Here is a 22,128-nt window from a genome sequence, read left to right as displayed (position 1 = left end):
CATTTTGGCCACTTGTACCTGCGGTCTAGTTCTTTGGATCATGACCAAGCCTCATGACCATAGGTGAGAGTACGAACCAAGATCGATCTGTAGATCGAGAGCTTTGCCTTCCAACTCAGCTCTCTTTATGTCACAACGTTGCGATAAATCAAGTGCAATACCATCCCCACTGCTCTGATTCTCCGGCCAAACTGACGCTCCATTGTCCCCTCCCTCGCAAACAAGACTCCAAGGTACTTGAACTCCTTCACTTGGGGTTAGGACTCATTCCCTATCTGGAGTAGACAATCCATAGGTTTCCTACTGAGAACCATGGCCTCAGATTTAGAGGTACTGATCCTCATCCCAACTGCTTCACACTCGGCTGTGAACCGATCCAGTGAGAGCTGAAGGTCACAGACCGATGATGTCATCAGGACCACATCATCTGCATAAAGCAGTGATGAGCTCACAGTGAGGATCACATTTCTGAAATGTCAGTGTCTGACAGTGACTTTGAAGAAGAGAATGAGATTGAGCATCAGCTAGTTTTAAAACGAAGACACAGGACCAGCCTTCAGCAGCCAGCCCTAGGACCAGCCCATTAGTTTTGTAGTGTAAACTGACCTGAATGGGTTAAATTTCCAATTAAGTTAAAATAAATTAAAATCAAAAGTTGTGAAAAACCCTGCTTCATTTGTAAATTTGTTGCATTTATTCCCCTAATATCTTTTTTATAATTGTTTTTCTTGTTTTATTACATTTTATTCAAAAACAGACAAAAAACGAGTGGTACTTCAATTCATAAATGGGATCTAACAAAGGTGAAGGGCAAATATTAACCATATATGCTGTTTATATTTCTTGCAAATAGGATGAAGTAAACATCTGTTGAGTATTTTAACATAAAATGTTTGATTGTGTTGAATTAAAACCTCCTAAAATGCAGTGGGTCCACCAGACCCACGAACACTGGCTGTGTAACAACAATATGAACACCACACAAGGGTTAACAAAGTCCAGAGAATGATTTTTGTTTGTTTGGATTTTGGGATTGATGCCTTTAAAGCTCATATAATACAACTTTGCTTTTAGAAGTAACATGCTGCTGTTTTCAGCAAAACCCTGTCGGCTAGAACTACATATGTGAAGGCTGTGCACCAACCAGCTTGGAAAACAAACTTGAAAACTGAGCAAGATAATGTCCAAACATATTCCTCAAAAGAAGGAGGAAAAAAATTGAGCGATTAATATTGTATTAAAAATCAGTTGGCAATACACACAAAAGCTATTTTAGATTTGCTGCTTTCCCACTGGAAAAATATATGGAAAGCCATATTACAAGTAGAGGAAATAAATCATTTAAGGAGAAAACATTTTATATTACTTTTCAACATTTCCCCCTATTTTTCTCCTGTTCTTAAAGACAAATCAAAGACCGCTTTGCTATTTTATAAAAAAAATAGTTCTTATACAAATCATTGAGTATCATAGCAAGCTCTCATCCCACAGTAACCAACGGGTCTCTTTTTTCTCCGACCTTTCCTTTCTAAAGGCATATAAATCCTTGGCTACTAGCAGGAACCTTACATAAAAGGTACAATCATTCATTCAAAAGCCCATCTAAACAAGTGCTCCTGACCTTCACATAAACCTCAGTATCTGCTCTGTTTCTGAATATGCTGCTAGGCATCAGTCGAGATTCTACCTGGTTGGGCTTAGGGAGAGGATTGAGACTTTCAAACCATAAGACTCTAGGCTACATAACATCAAATCAAAGTCATATGATTTGACTCAAAAGACCTGTCATGTTTCAGTCAGCTTGAGAGAAAAGTCAGAGTTTAGATGAAAAGTACCTTTGAATAACACAGTCAGACAGCGAGAAAGCACCACTTGAGGCTTGTCATACAGGTGATAACCCCTACACAACATTATATGGTATTTGTATCTCTGCTATGATTGTTGTTAAGTTGATGTCACTAAGTGCAGAGCGTCCAGGTGATGTTTAACACAAGATGACAGAGTCTATGTAATGCTGTATGTTACATGGTGCAGAGCAACACAATTAATGTGTGTGTGTGTGTGTGTGTGTGTGTGTGTGTGTGTGTGTGTGTGTGTGTGTGTGTGTGTGTGTGTGTTTGTGTGTGTGTGTGTGTGTGTGTGTGTGTGTGTGTGTGTGTGTGTGTGTGTGTGTGTGTGTGTGTGAATGTGTGGTTATGTGTGTGTGTGTGTGTGTGTGTGTGTGTGTGTGTGTGTGTGTATGTCTGAGACACATACCCACAATCAAAAGAAATTTACAAGGCGGATAGCATGTGAAGCACAGCAACACTCTTTCTGTTGATACTACCAGTATATTTTTGAAGTTACAGGAGCCCACGCACCATCCATCTGACAGGAGTGCCTCCCTACATAATTGGCATGGTTGACAAAATACAAATATCTCACTCCCACTCAAAATGTTTGCATACCTTTTAGTTTATTCTGACAGATGTGTGGCAGTCACATTACATTGTGTGCAACTAGTGGCAAAGAGGATCACAAATATAGTGATGGGTTCTGCATGTAGATGTTTCTTTTGTGTGTGTGTGTGTGTGTGTGTGTGTGTGTGTGTGTGTGTGTGTGTGTGTGTGTGTGTGTGTGTGTCTCTCTCTCTCTCTGTCTCTCTGTCTGTCTGTCTGTCTGTCTGTCTGTCTGTCTGTCTGTCTATGTGTGTGTGTGTCTGTGTATTCGTTGTGCCTGTCCAACTATTGAACATTTACACTTTGCCCAAGGCAATCAGCATGATAGTTTATATCTCCTGAGGTGTGGGGAGATATCAGTAGGCTGACCAGGATTCCATGGCCCTGGGCAAACACGTATTTAAAATGCTGCTATACTTGAGAGCAAGTTGCCAATGTGTGTGTGTGTGTGTGTGTGTGTGTGTGTGTGAGAGAGAGAGAGAGAGAGAGAGAGAGAGAGAGAGAGAGAGAGAGAGAGAGAGAGAGAGAAAGAAAGAGAGAGAGAGAGAGAGAGATCTTCCTTTGTTGTTCATTTACCAGGATCAAACCAATTTAGAGTGTCTGGATTTCAACATGTCACTGTGTTTTAATCAATCCCTTTGCAGGATGTCAAGCCAAACTAAATTCAAGGACAAACGTGGCTCAGCTGTTTATATCAGGGAGTTTCATACACTGTCTCTAAAAGTGATTACGGCCATGCGTCGGTGTGTGCCTGTGGGCAACAGAGGATGTGAAGTGCACGTACATTACCCCCTGCCACCCACCCTTAAGAGATAAAAGTTGCAAGCAACCGAATAATGTATTGTTTCCTCCCCTACATTCAATAGCCATCAGGCATGACTGTGCTGCAGGAACACCCTAAGCGACCTTGCACATGAAAAACCATAAGAAACTGACATCTGAGGCACAAAATCCACACTCCTTTGAAGTTTTTGTGATGCACTTAATAACCGCGAGGTTCTTCACTGATTTCTACAAAGACAGCCATAGGACCCTGGGCATAGCTTAAAGGGAGGAAGCTAAAAAAAGTGTGTTCCTTAAGGTGAACATGTGTGTGTGTGCAGTTGTACAGTTGTACAGTTGTGTGTGTGTGCGTATAAAAATCTGTGTGTGTGCCCCTGACAGATGAATTAGAACACCAGTTGTTCTCCTGCTTGCCGGATTCTTTTAATGCCCATCACAGAGGCAGAACTCCAGCACACCCATCACTCCAGCTTCAGGACAAGTCTTCCCATGCCAAATATATAATGTTTAACGGAGGGGTGGCTTTAAGGTTTTTTTCGGACGGTTACTGGCACTCCCGAGAACAAACTGTGTCTCAGCAAATAAATTTTAAAGTAGCGACGGAAATATCTGGTTTCTCCTTCAGACTTTTCTAATCTGCTCAAATTTCCCCCGATTATCTCACCCGACTCCCTGAAATCTGTATTTTATTTTGCCAGAAAAATGTGGATTTTTACTTCAGTGGCATGTGTAATGTTGACTTGGTTGTTATTAGAAGGTTAAAATAATTGCAAGTAACAATGCACAGCTCACAGCTGCAGCTCCCCAATGTTGTGTCCTTCTATAACGCAACGTGAAAGGATTGTAGGATTGCCTACATGAACCGTTCAAAAACTGAAATGGCAGGAAACAAGGAGGACACACAAGGACTGTAAAACAGAGGATGAGATTTTATGTGAGCTGGAATTATCTCTTTCCTACAGATTTATCTAAGGAGGGGAGAAGACTGGGTGAAATTGAAAAAAAGACTAATTGAAAAAAAGTAACTGCTAAGATAAAAGTGTAGTGTCAGTGGGAAACAAATGGTGACAAAAAATCGGGAGCGATGTATTTAAGTGGCAAAAATGCCAATAACAACATTTTAGTGAAAAAACAAATGTTGACAAGATCCAATATTTTTGGTTTATTCTTTAGATAATAAGATGGGTGTCTGGTCATGCTTGGGTGACGTTGAGAATTGGCTGTCAGGCATAGAGAAATACAGAATCAAATATGATTAACGTGATGATAAAAGTCCCTGCACACATCCCTCAACAAGTCTTGCGCTCTAATTTTCGGCGCTCTAATGAGATGCAAATCATGGGCGAGCGACATTGGCAGCGGCAAGACGTTGCTGTAATCCTACAACAGAGAGAGCCATCAGCATCAACGCTGGCAGACCAACACGGCAGGCGGGGAACAGACAGCGGGAATAGACAGCCAAGTTGTGACAGTGAAAAAAAAAAGACAGAGACAAAGTTGACAATCCGCACGGTAAACAACGGCATGATTTGAAATAAAACTCAGCTAGAAAGGAGGGCAAACTATCAATACTATACCTCGAAAAAGGAAAACGAGGACTATGATACGGATACGAGAAATATATGCTGAACATGGATTTTGAGCGCAGTGTAGAAGAATGGGAAATTAATAAAACACACCCAACAAGATCTAAGGTTGAAAGTTTGTATAAGGGAGAGATGTAGAGGATGAGGGTAAGAGAGCTGGGCCCTGGGAGAAAGGAGTGACATGAGATTCTTGAATGCTAGAACAGATAAAGGGAATTTTTATTGCAAAAAAAATCAGGGGGGGACGTGTTATTCGTCAGGCTCTGCTGCATATGTATTACCTTGCAAAGTCTGCCCGATCTGTGAACTTTGCTGGACAGGTTATCAACGCCAAGAAGAAGAAGAAAATAAAAAAAAGGCCAAGGGATTAACCTGCTCCATTTGTAGTCATGGTGTCAGGCGGTTCAAGCTTGTTTTGTTTGTTAAGTTCTCTCTCAATGTAAACTGTGGTCAGATACATTAAAAGAGGAATGGGGGAAATGTATAGTGCAACAAGTGTGTTTCAACTTTTGAAACAAATTAAAGACAACTTTTTATAGTTCAGAAAATCCAGGAAAAACTAATAATCTGAAATCCTCCCCTTAACATTTAACTTGGTCATCGATAATTTAAAACGTGTATGAGCCGTTCTTCTGTTGAGTTAAAAAGCTTGAAAGTTATTACAGGGGCAGTGTGAATTTGACTAATGTATTTATTTTACAAGAACACATTTCTTTCATCCACTCGTGTGTGTACATAAATAATTTGCCACACTTGTCATTTAACAGAGTAGCAGGCACCACAAAGAATTTCATCTCATCATTTCATCTGAAGTGTTCGGCCACGCTGCCTTTATGTGAAGAGAAAACAGTGCCTTTGAAGAGAGGGCAAAGAGCTCTGAGTGGCACCACAGTATCGTACTCAATCACACACTGTGCACCAACAATAACTGATGATAAAGAACTGCTGGTGTCCTTGCGGAACGGTAGTCGGGGAAAGTTGGTCTTCTTTCACAAACAAGAGAAATGTTGCACACAGAGTAGTTTGAGACACTGTATCTGTGAAGGGCAAAAAAAGGCACGTAATGTGTGCAGTGAGACAAAAAGCTGCAGGGGCTGAATTCAAGGTGACATATTGTTGTTGTAACTCTGGATAAAGCAGTGTTATGTCAGGGTTGTTCATGGGTAAGGACAGGGGGGATTGGAGGAGAATTATATCATCGTACAATATACAATATCAACAATCGATATTGTGTTGGAGCAGGAGGAAGGCCACCAGCAGTTTCCAGCTTCTCAAATCTGAGGATTCGCTTTCTTGGTTTTTACGCGGATTTGCTTCATTGTAATTTCTGTTGTTCTCTGCTGCTCCTTTATACCTAACTGAAGGTCCCAAGGCCTATAGAGAAGCCTGGGAAAGGAGCCATGTTCCAGCCCATTCCAGTTAACTATAGTGATCCTGGCAGGTCTAAACCTGAGACAGAGGATGCTTCCTGCCACTGTTCCGCTGTAGATGAGCCTGTAATAGGGCCACGTAATTACCAGTGGCTGCCTCAGAGCTCTGCCCAGCTCAAACGCCCAGGGCTCTCATTACCCGCAACGCTGCCTGGGCTCTTAAATATCAAACACCCCTTTGTGCTGGAGGCCCGGCAGCATCTTGGCCTACGGCTAGCCCTCAGTGTTCTGCTGTGTATGCATGTGTGGGATTGTTTGAGTGCGTGTGTGTACCAGTGCACACCTGGATAGGCGTCTTAACACATCTAAAAAATATATATATACTGTATATGTGTGGTATATAGGTGTACATTATGTGCCCTTACAAATACATGAATGTGTTACATGTACAAAATGCTTACTTCCTTCCAGTAAAATAATGGCTTGAGATCTACATTGGGGGATTTTCTGGGGAAGAAAGCTTCACACGTTGTTGCAATTCACTGTATTGCTGCCTTTTAATAGTAGCCTATGTTAAAAATGCATATTTTGGTCATTCCTTTGCACATTCTACAAATATATACATCGAGAATCTGTTTGCCGTTACACCAACTCTTCTGAAAGGGGAGGACACCTAAATGGATTCAAGAAACCTATGGATTGATAATATAAACTCCTTTTAAGAGCGCAGATCCTTTTTCTTAAGTGTCAAAAGAGAAAAAGAATGTTACAGGAGCATGGACAATCAATTAGTCAATGTTTTTCCTTTCATGTGCATAAAGGGACAGTTATTCCTCTACGCTTTAGCACTTTCTTCTAAGTGCATATGCACTACAGTATGAAAAAATACTTCTGAAGAATGGGTCTAAGGCTAATTCACAAACCATTAGTTCATGTTTTCAGACAGTAAGTGTGCAATACAAGGTTTTCTTTTTGTGAAAATTGGAGAGCATATTTAATTTTTTTCAGCTGTGATGTAGGTGGTTAAGGCACTTTTTACTCTAGTGAGAATTGCTCATCAACTAAACATCTATCAATAGTCATTCCTACATGTAATTGAAGCTTAAGGTGTTGGCTTGAAATGTGTACCCCTCACTTTTTCTAAAGTATTGTAATAAAGAATAAATTAATCATCAAAGACACCCTTACACATTGTGACAACCAACCCCATCAAGGGGTCTGTTGTCACACACTATGGGGTTGTTTGTCACAATGTTAAATAAATAATCTTAAAAAGAAGGCAAGAAAGCAGAACCAAATGTGAAAGTTTAATTGTATTGTCAAGTTGACAAATAGGCCTACATAACTTACTGTTTCTTCTTCTCCAGCTGGGGTGGAGTGCACTGGGGTGCAGTAGCCTTGGCAGCTGGTCTAGTTTGGGATGCACTGGGTTGATTTGATTTGGTTGCCCTTTTTTCTTTTAAATGCTAGCTGCCTTTTCCTGCTCTATTATCCTTCTCTGGGGTGTCAGTGAGGATACAGCTTGACAATTCATTTGGTTATTGGGTTCCTTTTCTGGCTGCAGCCTTTGGATAACATGTGACAACCAACCCCCAAAAAAATGTGACGACCAACCCCAACTTGAATTTCTTGCTAGCATCAAGGCCAACAACCATCTGACAACTAATTAGCTTGCTAACAATAATCTAAACTATTGCTTACCCTTCACACTTTTTCAGGGTAACACGTGTTTTGTAATAAACCCATTGTGTAAAAGCCTGGAAGAAAAATACTGAGGAGCTAAATATTTTCAATTTGACATGAAAAACACAAACAGTCCTCTCACCTCAAATTCAGCAGTCTAACTCCAAGGAAGATTATGTAGGTGACCTCTGATCCCAATTCTGGATATTTACATATCTAAATTTCACAGACAGCGCCTTCTGGTTCCGAGATATAACGATTGTGACAACCAACCCGTGTGACATATAACCCCGTTCTCCCCTACAATAGTGTCAAACTGGTGGAAAGAATCTCCATCTCGAGTACTGTTATATCCCAGTCTAACTGAAGAATACACTCAGCCTTGCCTGTGTAAAGAACCTTGGACATCTGGTGATACACAGCCTTGCATTACTGTGAATAATCCAGAACCACTGGGTTATTCCTCTGACTTTCTGAATTTGAATCTGAGAATACCCATTAGTACGCCAATAAAGGGAGGCTTACAAGGCTCTACAACAATTGTTCAGTAAACGTGCAGTCATTAACATGGCGACATCATAACTCGGCATACAGGAGGAAAAATTAACAGAACTGAGAATCCTTGGCAAGTGTGTCCTAAATGAATCTTAATACTCGTGTTCCATTATAAAACAGGGGGAACCTCTTCCTTTTTAGGATTTCAGGGAGGATTGCTCATTTGCACATGTGCAGCGAGGTTGTGGTGGAGTTGAGAAAATTGAATTGACCTGTATTTTTCTATCTCAGTGACCACAAAAAAAGGTGAGTGCCACTCAATTAATTGAGAAAAAAAGCCTCCCTTATCAGATTGTTTTAAACACCATAAGTGTTGAGTGGTAATTGTGGCTCTGTGGTCATGACACTTTCATGAAAGGTTTAAGGAAACCATTATTTGTTTTGTTTAATAAGAGATCTAGACATTTGTACAACTTTAAACATCACTAAGTCTGTTTTTTCTTTAATGCATTGCTTAAAACATTTTTATATGAATATAAAATCCATATTTTTTGGCTGCTTTTAACAAGTCTTAGACATCAGACCTTTAGGGTATGTTTTGGTATTTGCAATTTGTCTGTGCGTGTATGAATTATGTTCTTTCTATGGGCATATTTGAATACCCAAAGAGTTCAAATTTGATTGCAGCCCTAGAAAACTATTTGAAATGCTGTTGCTTCATTACAGTAATGATAGATTCTGTTCAGTATTGCAATATTTAGATTTCTTTCCACAGCTTGGTAATCCAAGAGAGAAATTTCCCATATGAGACTCCCAGTCGCTGATTGCTGATTTGGCTGCTGCCTTTGTAAATTGATGCTTATTCCACACACGTTGCGAGCAGACATATATAGAACCAAATGCACTGAATTTAAATTGGCCATTTGACGTGCTTCAACCAGGACGTGAATTATGCTTGTAATGCATCTCAAGCTGGTCATAAAGCAGAGGATTACTGTATAAAAGCTGAATATTTTTTTATTCAGAATTAAAGTGCCCTATTCTCATGAGTTGCCCTAAACTTTCAGAGGCAAACTGCTGAAATACTGAAATAAGCATGGTTAAGGCAAGATAACAAAGTGTTGGTTATTTCGACCTGAAATATGTATTGTACAGGTTGTTGTTCACATTTGATATTCTCTATGCTCGCAAAGAAAAAAACCCTGAAAAAGTGTTCTTTCATCAAGACAGAATATACAGTAATACTACTTGACAAGTCCTGCAGTCATTTTTTACAAATGATACAGCCTCGTTATATCTTTGAACTCGATTGATGATGTGTGTTAATCTTTGCAGAGCCAAATAACATTTCCTTTCTTTAATGCACATGGATGGATGCCCTATTGGTTAAACAGTGAGCTATGCTGCTGCAGTCGTTTGAACTACATTTGAACACCTTTGTTGACTGCTAATCTGCACGGCAGTTCACCTGTTAACTTGTTCACATCTGTTTAAGAATGTCTGTTTACGTTTAAGGCCTAATGTTCACCTTAATAATATTCTATTCCTTGCGACTGTATTTTATTACAGTTATTATTATTTTATTTTAATTTGTCTTTTATTTCAATGTACAGTATTCTTTTTTAGTTTACATTAAAATATCATGTTGCATTCTCTTTTTATATGGTAAACCATATCGCTACACGTACATTTTTATCTGCACCATGCCTTTGCACTTCTTTTGTGTCTATCTAGGTCTCATGTTGCTCTCTTCACTTGTGTTTTTCTCTTATACATATTCCTCTTTTATATTGCATTATTGAAGGGAGCCCGAGTCTAAATAATGTCATTGTTAAAACGACAGCTGCTGTAATTGTTGTGTATATCACATATACACTATCTTAAAGAAAAAAAAAACTCATTGGCACTTACTGATTTAAAATCAAGACAGTGTACATTGTAGTCACTTTATCCACCTGAAAGCCAATTTGCTAATTGGCCAAGTGATTATGAATGAAAATCAAAAATATTATTTATTGAATTGTTTGTAAAATCTGGAACAATCTACACAGATAAACTGGGGATGTGATGCCTGACAGCTGAGTTGCAGGTCCATCACAGTCATGAGTTGTGAGTCGCCGTGTGAGTAATGAGCAATTTTTCTGACCCATGACGACTACAGCAGAACCTCAAGTGAGAAGAGGAGAGTTATAAATTATATGAAAAGAAGAGATGAATCTAAAGGTTAGAGAGAGCATACCACGCCTCGCCGAAAGAAAGTGACAGGTTTGATCTTCACCTGAGCCAATTTGTATCTAATGACATTTTGGTGAAATGTCATCTGGCCAAATGTTCAGGAGCTCTCTGCTGATACAGTGTAAATCAAGTGTAAAGAAAGTGTCGACAAAAGGGGAAATCTTACCGTTATCCTCAACGGAGAAATGGAAGAGATCCGATGTGCCGTTTTCTTCATTCCGTAACACATAGCAGATGTTCAGGTCGTCGATATCAGCTGCAATAGGAGAGTAACTTTAGTTTCTTGGAGCGATAAAACTGGTGAAGTCAAATATGGTAAGCAAACATTTGATGTATTTTATTGCCAAATGCAAATGAGGGCAAGCTCTCTGCATATTAAACTCAATAGTTATATGTCATATAAATGTGAGCCGATGCATGATGAAAATGTCAACAATCACCTTGCAAACAATCCCGAGCAAGGGGATTTCTTAACTATACTTATCTATTAAAAGAAAAGACTTGCCCTTGTCAAGATTTTACAAATATATATTTATGGAACAATTTGCATTCTAAGATTAAGAAAAAGAAATCGAAATGTCATGCTGGCTGCAGAAATAGCCTCAAACACACTTTGAAGTTCTATTATAATTTATTCAAACACTCTCTCTGTCAAATAATTGTTCAAAGATGGAAGCTGTCCCGCTTCAGCACCGTATCAGCAACAGTAACAGCAGGTCTCTAGTATCACACTGTTTCACTTCCTTATCGGCACTCAGCATGAACAATTTTCTACCAGAGAAAGCACTCTGAAAGTCATGCATCCGTAATCCAGGACAGTAGGGCCACAACCTCAAATCCGTGACAGCTCAAGCTAAACCAACAGAAAACGTTTAAATCCTGTTCTCTATGTCAACAGCCTGGAAAACCAGGTGACAGTGGATTCTTTAATGACAGACAACGCTAAGAATGTTAAGAACAGGAGTGCAACGGGCACCTGCACTTGCACAGCCGTTTCCCCAAAACTGTTTTCTTTTTTCTTTTTCGTAATTACAGGGCTCTGTGTGCATTTTTTTTCCACCATTCTCAAAAAAAAACTACTATTACAGTACAGGAAAATCATCAAGACTGTGAAAGGGCCTGGCCCCTCCGAACCACCTCCTTCAATAATAGATGTCAGAGGAAGTAGCTTCATAAAAATATAAACCCTTGACTCCTGGCTGGGGACGCATCTTAAACCTCTTAGGTGGCTCTTGCCGTCATTGCTACCTCCTTCTTCCCTTCTAACATGGCGACAGGGGCAAAAAAAAAAAAAGCATGGGAGAATTGTTCTACATTTGTTTTAGCGTTCAGATTTCCACATTATTGAGTATCGATCCAATGGTACAGGAGCGACAGCAAGAGAAGATTGTTCACTGGAGTGTTGAGACGCACTTACAGGACCTTACAAATACAGTGTCACCACCGTGAACCAGGGGCACAATGTTCATCAAATATTTAAAGAGAATGCCCCCATGGGATGTGCCCTGGAAATAGGATGAGTAAATAAAGAGCGAGGGATTGTCTCTTTCACCTGACTGATTCTTCTGACGAGCACGTTTGCTCTCTCTCTCTCTCTCTTTCTCAGTCTCTCACGCCCCTCGTTCTTCATTTCTCTCACCCCATCAACACCACCTCCCCCCTTCTCTCCTACCTACTTTGCGCTCTCTTCCACTTTACTTGCTCTGACTGCCCCCTCTCCTGCCCTTTTGCTTCTCTTTCCCACTGCACTTCCCTTGTCTGTGCCCTTTTCTTACAAAGACTGCAACCGCACAGTGGTTGTCAGAACTAAGTGCCCGCCCATCTTCTTTAGACTGAAGAGCACTTGTTTTACCCCGTGATCTGAGCCCCTGCTTTTCTGCTTCTGCCAAGCTGGGGCATGAGCAGGTAAATGTTCTTACTTGTTAGTATGATTGCCTCAGCATGATATGAAACACCACATTGATTGCGTTGCTTTAAACCTCAATCAGCCACATTGTTGTCTTGATTGAGTCTCCATTATCAATAAACACCCAAAAATGTTTTACAAAGTCATAATTCAAGTGGCATAATCTCCCTTTAAAAGTTGGTCAAGCTTAGAAATATTTTGTGGGGTTTCAGTTTTCTATGTGAATTATTAAGGTGCACAAATGACGAAATATTTTTTTTTTTTTCAAATTGAATTGCTTTGGTCAAACATAATCAGCATGTGCTCCAACTCAAATGCCATCCTGTCACAAAGAGGTCTGCTCTGACCTTTTCACATGATCCTCTACTTCTGTCCTGCCTCATTTAACAAACCACTGTAGAGAACATTGAATGTGAACATTTCCCCAGAGATGCAGAAATACTAAATTATTCATTTCAAACCATCTACAAGACATTTGCACGAAACATCAGCCTCTAACTTGGGTCTACTTATTATGATTTGATGAGCCAGGCACATCTAAATCAGGCCGACAAATTAACTATTGAAATTCCCAAGCGTGCACCTGTCACACATACTGTATATGAATAAATATTACTCCATAAATTAACATCTTCGGGAGGCAGTGATAAACATTAATCAAAATGCACATCTTTGAAGTGCTTTTTGACTTTAAAATTTTCTTCTGAGTTAAAGTGTATCACAATACACATAGGAGGGTTTTAATCATTTAAAATCCCCCAACAATATGATTAAAACTACATTTAACTGCCATATGAGCAAAGTTATCAGACTATTAGAGATGTTTAAAGCTACCTGGTGAGGAAATTTAGTTTTTCTTGTCAAACTGAAGCCAATGTAATTTTGCTTGTAAAAATAATTGTAATTTTGTTTACCAGCAGTACAAATTACGTTTTAAAATCCATTTTTCCTCCTATGGTGAGGCCTATGTCACTCAAGCACTCGTAAAGAAACCATTGTCATTTGATCTTGAAAAATTCATGCAAACGCCATCATTCTAGTGAGGGTTTTTTTTTTAATCAGGGCTTACCTTGACTAAATGTATGGATGGAGTTGTTTCCTTGTCCCAGGTTAACAATGTAACCGTGTTTAGGCTGGGTGGTGATGTGGAACACCAGGGAGGCTGGGCTGCTGTCTCTGTCCACTGCCCTCAGCACTTTAGAGCTGATGGGGAACCCCAGGTAACCCGTGGGCAAGATCTTTAAAGTGGGGCCACCTTTATTCACCACGATCTGGGGCACGCCATTGTCAGTAGCCACAATGGTGATCTTCATTGTTTGAGGGTGCCGAGTCTCGAACACTGTGTTGGGGAAAACATAAAAGTCTGTATGTGTGCCATCAGTGACGGTAAACGAGAAAGAGTCCTCCGATGATTCAGTTCCATCGTGGTTGTAGCTGATGAGGTTTTCGTTTAGGTCTTGTTTGGTGAAGCTGGTGACAGGTGCAGACTTGTTGTGAAGGAGTTTACCATGAACAGGCAGCTGGGTAATTGTGAATTTAAGCATCTTCTCGGCTGTGTCCTGGTCTTCAGCGGTGAGCTCAAACGGCGTTATCAGCTTACTCTGCCCTTCTGTTACAACTAAACCATTTACGGTGACAACGGGTTTCTTATTATCAACATCCACTATGGAGACTCTGAATGTTCTGAAAATAGGATTATAGCCGTCAGTGACTTCAAACTCAAAACTGTCCATTTTCACCTCATCGTCTGAGGTGTGGATGTAGTAAATCTTACTGCCAGCCAGTTGGAGTTGAGTGAAAGACACAATGGGCATCCCAGGAGTGTCTGTACACTCCAGGTGACCTCGGACAGGAGCCCTTGTGACTGTGAAGGCCAGGTTTTCATCAGGGCTGTTGAGGTCAGTGGTACTGAGAAGATCTGTGGATAAAGTCACTCTGCCACCTTCTCTGAGTGACACGCCTTTACTGACCACATCGGGGAACACCATGTCAATACTGCCCACGGTGATGTAGAAGTAACGATCAATAAGTGGGTTCATCCCATCCGTGACGTCAAATTTGACCAAGTCTCGGATGCCCTCCTGACCGTTGTGAGTGTAAATGATGAGCCCTGCATCGATTTCAGCTTGTGTGAAATTCATGCCTAGCGTGATGTTCTCCAGAGATCCTGACAAGATTTTCCTCTGCAGGAGTCCCTGACCAGGCCCGAATCGAATGACATATGTGAGTGTACTGTCATCTGAATCTAAATCTGTTGCTTTGAGCACTTGGTCCGTGATCTCTTTGGTCTCCCCAATTTCCACCTCCAGGCCGTCGTTTATGATCATCCGGGGGGTCTCATCATCAACAGCGATGATCAACACCATGGCTGTTTTCACCACTGAATACTTTCCATCAGTGAGTGTGACTTCAAAGCTGTCCTCAGTTGTCTCGGTGTCATCGTGCTCATAAATAATACTCGATGCCTCCCTAATCTCCTCTAAAGTGAAGTTAGTCACCAAAACTGAGCCTGTGGATAGCTGGTTTAAAATGACACCATGTTTGGGAGGTTTGGAAATGATGAACATTAGCTCCTCAGGTGGAAAATCGGCATCGGCCCCGTTCAGAATCGGAGTGTCGATGACAATGTTCATTCCCTCCATCACGACTATCTCCCTCAAATAAATTTCCGGCTTTTCATCATTTGCTGGGATGATGACAATAGGGAAGAAATGGTTCTCAGAGAAATTGATGCCATCAGAACACCTAAATGTGAACCTGTCCTCCAATGGCTCTACCCCTTTGTGAATGCTCTGCACATAGTGCACATTCCCCTCCCTGACGTCTCTGATAGTAAAAGCACTGATTGCTGTTCCTGACCTGGACTTTTCTGAGCCTGGGGCGGGTGATATATTTTCCACATAGCCAGTGGTGGGCTGGACGATGATGGTGCAAAGGATATCATCAGTTGGAGTGTCATTATCATCAGCGTCTAAGTGCTGAGGCCTGATGGCATATTTCTCCCCTTCAATGACGCTGAACTGAATTCCAACTCCGACCTCTGGAGCCTGGCTGTCAACAGGAAGGATAGTGACTCGAACGTGGACTCCGTTGACCTTATTGCCACCTACAGTCCAATCATCGGACATGTCCGTAAGAGTCAGATTGAAGCCATCCTGCTCAGAGGTGAGACCTATTTCACCACCGGTGTGTGCGTACACAACAACACCATTAATAATATCCGCCTGTGTAAACCTAGTGGCAGGCACTCCTTTAACCAGTATTTCACCCATCGCTGGGGAATCTTCCACAATAAATGTCAGATGGAGGTCATCTGTGTCATCATCATGGCCTTGAATGACATTAGTTGTGATTTCAGTGGCGCCGTTCTCCAGCACATCCATATGAGAGCCGATTGTTCCCTCGGGCAAGTTGATGGTTGGAGTTTCATCATCCACAAGCCTTACATTAACTTTGACCGTCACGGTAACAACATGAAAACCATCACTCACATCCAGCTGAAAATCATCACTTATTGTCTCCTCGCCACCATGAGCATATGATATCTTCCCTTCAGATATGTCCTGAAGTGTGAAAACACCTTTGTTTTCCAGGTCAGTGAATGCAACCTGGAGCTGGCCGTGTTTAGGGGGCTCGCTTAGAGTAAAGGTAATCAGTTTGCTCTCTGTGTCGAGGTCTGTGGTGTCCAGCTCAGCAATACTGATGATGTGCATGCCACGTTCAAGAACAGTAAAGCCTGTATTTGTAATCTGAGGGGGTTTGTTGTTGACGGGCTGGAGGAAGACAGAGAAAGCTCCTTCTACATTGTTCCCAGCCGTGTCTTCAACAGTGTAACGAAACTGAACGACGTGGGCTGTAATTCCAAGTTCAACATCCGGGGGGCCGTAGGAGATCTTATGATGGTTGACTTGAGCTTGTGTGAACTCTGTGACTTCGGTGTCTGGGCTGTCTGTCAGAACCAAAGAACCGAATCCAACTGGGTTATTTTCATCTGTGTCTGTGGGGGGCTGGATAACGGTGTATTTGAGGTCACGGTCCTCTGAGTCCAAATCAGTGTAGCGCAGAACTTCTTTGCTGAAGTGAGTGAGCTTGTACTCCTGTACAGTCATCTGCAGGGTGGTGCCAGGGAATAGCTCAGGGGGTACGTCATCTATGGGTAAAACACGAATCATAAACAGACTCTCTCCGGACTCATTAGGGGGGTCATTGTCATCCTGAACTGTGAACACAAACTGATCCATGATAGTATCAGTGTTGTGAGGGCCTGTGTGCCTGTAAAACAACTTCCCGTCAGTGATATCTTTCTGAAGCCACTCTGTCACCTCCTTCTCATACACTTCATCCTCAGTGTTAAACTTCCATGATGAGGGGTCCTCTGGGGCATCTGATTGCCGTAATAACACTGTGCTAATAGAGGAAAAGGGAGGGACAATTGTGAATTTAATAGTAGAGTCCTCTGAGTCAATATCTGCAGCGCTGAGCATGAGGGGCGATATAGGCATCATCTGTTTTTTGAATAGCACCAGGCCGGTGTTGGCATTTACAATTGGCGGCTCGTCGTCGGTGGGAACGACAGTGATGGGGAAAAGGAATTCTACTTCGTTCTTTCCGTCAGACATCTTGAAGACAATGTTGTCGCTGTATGTGTCGCTGCCATCATGCTGATATATAACGATGCCTGTCGTAAGGTCAGCGGCTGTGAAGAAGTTCCTGTGAGAGCCCAGCACCATGAGGTCGCCGTGCCGCAGCCCATCCACCACTGTGAGGGTGACGGCGTCCAGGTTGTCTTCATCGCTGATCTCCAAGTTGTGGCTTGTGAAGAGAGGCCGAGACTGCCCCTCGTACAGCAGCTGACCCGTGTTGCGTGTCACAACGGGGGCCAAGGAGTTCATGGGCTTCACAACTATCATAAAGGCAAAAGGGTCCGAGACAGCCCCGTCTGTGTCTACCACCTCAAACTCCAGCTGGAAAATCCTCTCAGTTTCTGAGTCCAGGGAGGGGGGCTTGTAGGCTATTTTCAGATCACGCAAGTCCCTCTGGTAGAAAGACGTGATGGGGAGGTTTCTGTCATCAGTACTGACTATGTAGCCCTCCTCGTAAGATAGAGGAGAGGTGATGTTGAAAATAAGCTCATCTGGGTGTGATTCTGCGTCTTCAGCAGCGAGCATATCAGGGGTGAGAGCTGTCATTACAAATTGGCTGACCTCCATCATCATCATTGACACAAAGCTGGGCTTAGGGGGAGTGTTTTCTTGTCCCTCTTTGACACGAATCATGAGATGGAAATATTCCTGTTTCACTAAGTTGCCCTCCTTGTCATGCAGCTCCACAACCATGGGAACATAGTCTTTGTTTGGGGATTGGCGTTCAAACGTGTGCTCATAGCGGATGTCAGCTTGTGTGAATTCATCACAGTCCATCATTTTCGAAAGTTTACCCGCATCAACGAGTCTTCCATATCTAGGCAGCGCGCTACCGCTTGACAGGGAAGTCACCTCGCATGTATGAGAGTCTCTGTCATAAGTAAACTCCACAATCTTCTTATCAATAGGGTTACTGAATCCTCTGAGGTTATCAACAATGAGAGGCATGTTTTTGGTGAGTAACTCTAGCTGCGTAAAAACCACTTCAACCTCCATCATAAATGGTATAATAACGGTCTCTGTTTGCGCGTCATACCTGAGCTGCAGCCTCACTCGGTCTTTAGCTGGACTCCTCGACCCATAGTGGGAATATGTCACATCGTTGGGACCGAAATCACACGGGAACTTTTTGGGAGAGAGGTGCCCCGGTCTCTGTGCGAGCGGATCATTATCCAGGACGGTGATGGTGCATCTGTCTCCCGGCTGCGTCTGAATGACCAAATCATTGATGGGATCGATGAAGAGCGATCTCCCGAAAGGCACACGTATTCCGTTGTTGGCGACCAAGATTGCATCTTCTGACAGTTCAGATCTCAGTGCGTAAAATAATCCCGTGCTGTCCGGCTGAGCGAAAACAACACACGTTAGTGAAACACACAGGAGAAGTCTGTAAAACATCTTGTCGAACGTTGTGATCCAAACCATCTCCAAAAAACAGTCACTTTGGCGAGGTGATGCTGAAAAATGAGCAAGGTTTGATTTGTATATTTTCTCTCAAAAAGGTAAAATATCCCCCAAAGTGCTGGGAGTCAGCTGGATGCTTACACGTTGACTCCCGTGCATCTATCCGTCCGGACCATCGATATACTCAGCGAGAATAGCGCGCAGGAGTTTTAACTTCAGACACCGACAGCCTGCGTCTAAGTGCTACCGCCCATCTCTGCTCATATTGGAGGATTTGAAGGGATTGTTTCCCCAGACGTGTCGCTAATGGGCAGTGCAGCAGTCGCTCACACTAGGCGGGGACTGGAGGATGAGCTGAATTGCTCAAATGTGATTCATTACACTTAGTGCAATTACCGAGTTTCACCTGTCAACATTGTCATCTGTGGACATACATAAACACTGATGCAATTCGGGGAAATGTCGCAATTATACCCAGAGGGCTGCTGAGATTGTCAATATTTTCAATGATGTGCCTGAAGAGAAAGTTGAATAACCCCACTTACTTTGTATTGTTGTTGCTTTGATGAGAAAATACGATTTAAACGAATTCATTATTTTAACGATGCAAAATGTTTTTATAAGCAATCCTTTTAAACTAATTAAACCATTTGTCTCTTTTATATTAATACAGATAATGTATGCACTATCAGGCTTGTCAGTCCTGACATTATTTTATAAATATGTCAATGATTAATTCTTACTTCTTCAGAAACTAAAGCTCAGGGGCATCCTCTTTTGGTATCTAAGACACATACTGCTCACTGCAAAGCTTTGTTCCAGGGTGATAATGGATCCTTGTTTCACATCTTTCTCTCTCCCTCTCTCTCTCTTTTTCTCTCTCTCTCTCTCTCTCTCTCTCTCTCTCTCACACACACTTACACTTACTCACTCACTCACTCTTGACGGTCTTGTGTGCAACAGAAACCCATACAGCCTAAAAAAAAATTCAGAAAACTTCACATAAACATGTAAAATTTGATTTTAAGGAGTGTTGCGGACATATTGACTATTGTAGTGGAAAGGCCAACAGAGCTAAATAAAAAGTAAAATCCATTATGGTTATTGTACAGCTAAAACAGGGATGAGATGTGATGCTGATTAGATAAATATGGGCTTTGGGCTTTATTCCATAAATAAGGGAAAGGGCCATTAGTCTGCTCGTTGGAGGCTCATTAATCCTCTATAATGTTTCTCCTCGTTTGCTCTAATGCCACATTTCCTACGAAGGTTCTAAGTGTAAATAAGTTGACAGAAGTTAAAGGCTGGGTCATTTAATTTCAATTCATGGATGCATTCATCCATGTATTCATTTTGCTGTTTGTCTTGTGGTGAATTAGCAAGCAAATTCTGGCTCCTGCAACACGTTCACCTTCCCTCAAGGAAAAAAAGCAACTATTCAAAGCTCCCATCGTTCTGGGTGCTGGATAAATAACTAACTTTGTCCCTCTCAGTGTAGGCAAGTGAACTAAAAGCCAAAGAACTTAAATCTAAAATATTGCAATAATCCGCAGCGTCAGGATGTGAAATACACATTCGGCATTTGTCAGGGACCAGAAGATGCTATAAACTGTTTCTTGAGACTGGAGAAAAATCTATCCTGCTAGACTTGGCTGGTCCTTGGAGGGAATTTGTGCAGCAAATTGGAACACCTGTCAAGGCTAAATCATGAAAGATTAAACCCTCTTTTCTCCCCCTGCTTTTCAAACTGAATGTATTAATGTGAGCTGTTTCTTTGCCATTTAGAATTATTTTGCTGAATACATTTTTCATGCAGTAGTTAGCATTAATGGTGAGACATTTACCAGTGGCTCCTGCAAATAAAAAGGATGGCTGTCGTTAATAAAATATAATTGGTACAAATTTAATTTTGCTAACAATGTATATTGGTTCAAAAATGTGTACAATCACAGAAAAAACACAGTGTGCTTTTTAGAAACGTATATAACTTCGGCAAAAAAAGGAGAAACAAGCATCAGCACTGTGAATGTCATTCAATGTAATATAATGCTTTGTAATGCAAATGTAAAAAGTTTCAGACGTGAATTGTTGTAAGATCCCACGCTGTTCTTGCAAACCTGACAGCCTGTAGTCTGTAACATCCTTGTACATGAGCCTGAACCCTAGACGTACAACGTTTTGTTCTTGACTCACCACCACCCACGTTTAAAATGCCAGGTGATTAGAGGGTTTCTAGTGCCCTGTTATTTCAAAGTACATGGCACCGGCAGCTTTTCCAGCTGTCATATATTTATATATATTTATATATACTGTATGTGCTAGAACATTCTCTTTGTGACTTTACATGAGAGAAACCATTCAGATACATCCGTGTCAGATCTGCACTCTAAGAAGTGTACATTTAGACAGATAATACTGAATATGGAAGTGTGATGAGAGACCGAGGGAGTGATGAGGGAACAAAGGACAGGGATGTAAAGATCATTATTAAGTCAACACAATTAGAGACCAGTGGGAATTTTCACCTGGAGTTTTATGCTACAATGTTTGTTTCCCACCAAATGTATTTGCTTAGAAGAATGCAATACGCAGTCTATATGGTGGCATGATGAGCTGTTTACAAGTGATTCCATTCCACAAACATCCTTTACTGTTCCCATATGACTAATTAGCATTAAAACACTGGCTCATCCCTGCAGCGCATCTCTATCACCTACCAGGCGCAGATAAACTTTTTGGAAAGTCCAGCCTTAGATTTATGAAATTCATAAAGTAAAGGATATGGGGCTCTTTCTTCACAGCGGCTGCTGCGCTGTGATAAGGACCACACATGGAGATCCTGGGGTTTGAACCTATATATGGGAATGTGAATGATTTAAGACAGTATGAGAGTGAAGAACCCATCAGGTTGTTGCATTTGCATAATATCTTGGGTGTGCATGCCGCATTATAACGAAAAATAAAATAAAACTTTCCCTACTTATAATAATTCTGTATTATTCTGTGATGAGTTGGGCCCTCGTGCACCATTAAAAGCTAAATGAATATTCAACAGTGTTGTGCACCCTGTTATAGAAACAGCAGGATCACAGCAGAGCAGATACAGTCACACGTATCTCACATAGTTGTGTCATTGTAATGTTAAAATATGAAAATAGCTTTAGATTATTGTTGTTGAATGTACGGGGGCAGGTTTTGTAATGTTTTGTCATGTGGTTTGTGTCTAGTTACCAGGAGGAGTAACCATTAAAAAAACATCAAGTGCCAAAAAAACAATACAGACTCTCACTCCAAGGATAAGCCCCGAAAAATGTGAATGTACTGCATTGAGAAAATCTTGTTTTGTTTGTTTGTAGAGACACACCACCCACACACCTTTGTCCCCTCAGAATCAGGAGGTAGGAGTTGTATTGTTTAATGCTGTGACAAAGCTGAGTGTGTGCACTTTATAATTCCACCACATGCCGGATGCAAATGAGGCAATTTGTCTCCGCTTTATTTTAACAGTTGAAGGTACTTACATATTAACATTTCATACAGTCTAAAATATGATGCATTTAAATAGTTCAAACAACTGAACCGTAT

The 22,128-nt window shown here is 41.4% G+C and overlaps 1 protein-coding gene across 1 annotated transcript in view; it reads right to left on the bottom strand.

Moving 5' to 3' along the window:
* frem2a (FRAS1 related extracellular matrix 2a) overlaps positions 1 to 18,537 on the bottom strand; it is a gene marked incomplete at both ends in the record, with an annotated part of 59,678 nt that extends 41,141 nt beyond the window's left edge. The window contains 2 exons of the mRNA XM_080041020.1: positions 10,757 to 10,846; positions 13,566 to 18,537. Of these exons, the coding sequence (XP_079897146.1) occupies positions 10,757 to 10,846; positions 13,566 to 18,537 (5,062 nt within the window). The remainder of the gene's footprint in view (positions 1 to 10,756; positions 10,847 to 13,565) is intronic.
* Between the last annotated feature and the right edge of the window lie 3,591 nt (positions 18,538 to 22,128).

The sequence above is a fragment of the Ammodytes marinus genome, assembly GCF_949987685.1.
Source record: "Ammodytes marinus genome assembly, chromosome: 14".
Taxonomy (NCBI): Eukaryota; Metazoa; Chordata; class Actinopteri; order Uranoscopiformes; family Ammodytidae; genus Ammodytes; species Ammodytes marinus.
This window is presented reverse-complemented; position numbering and strand designations above follow the sequence as displayed.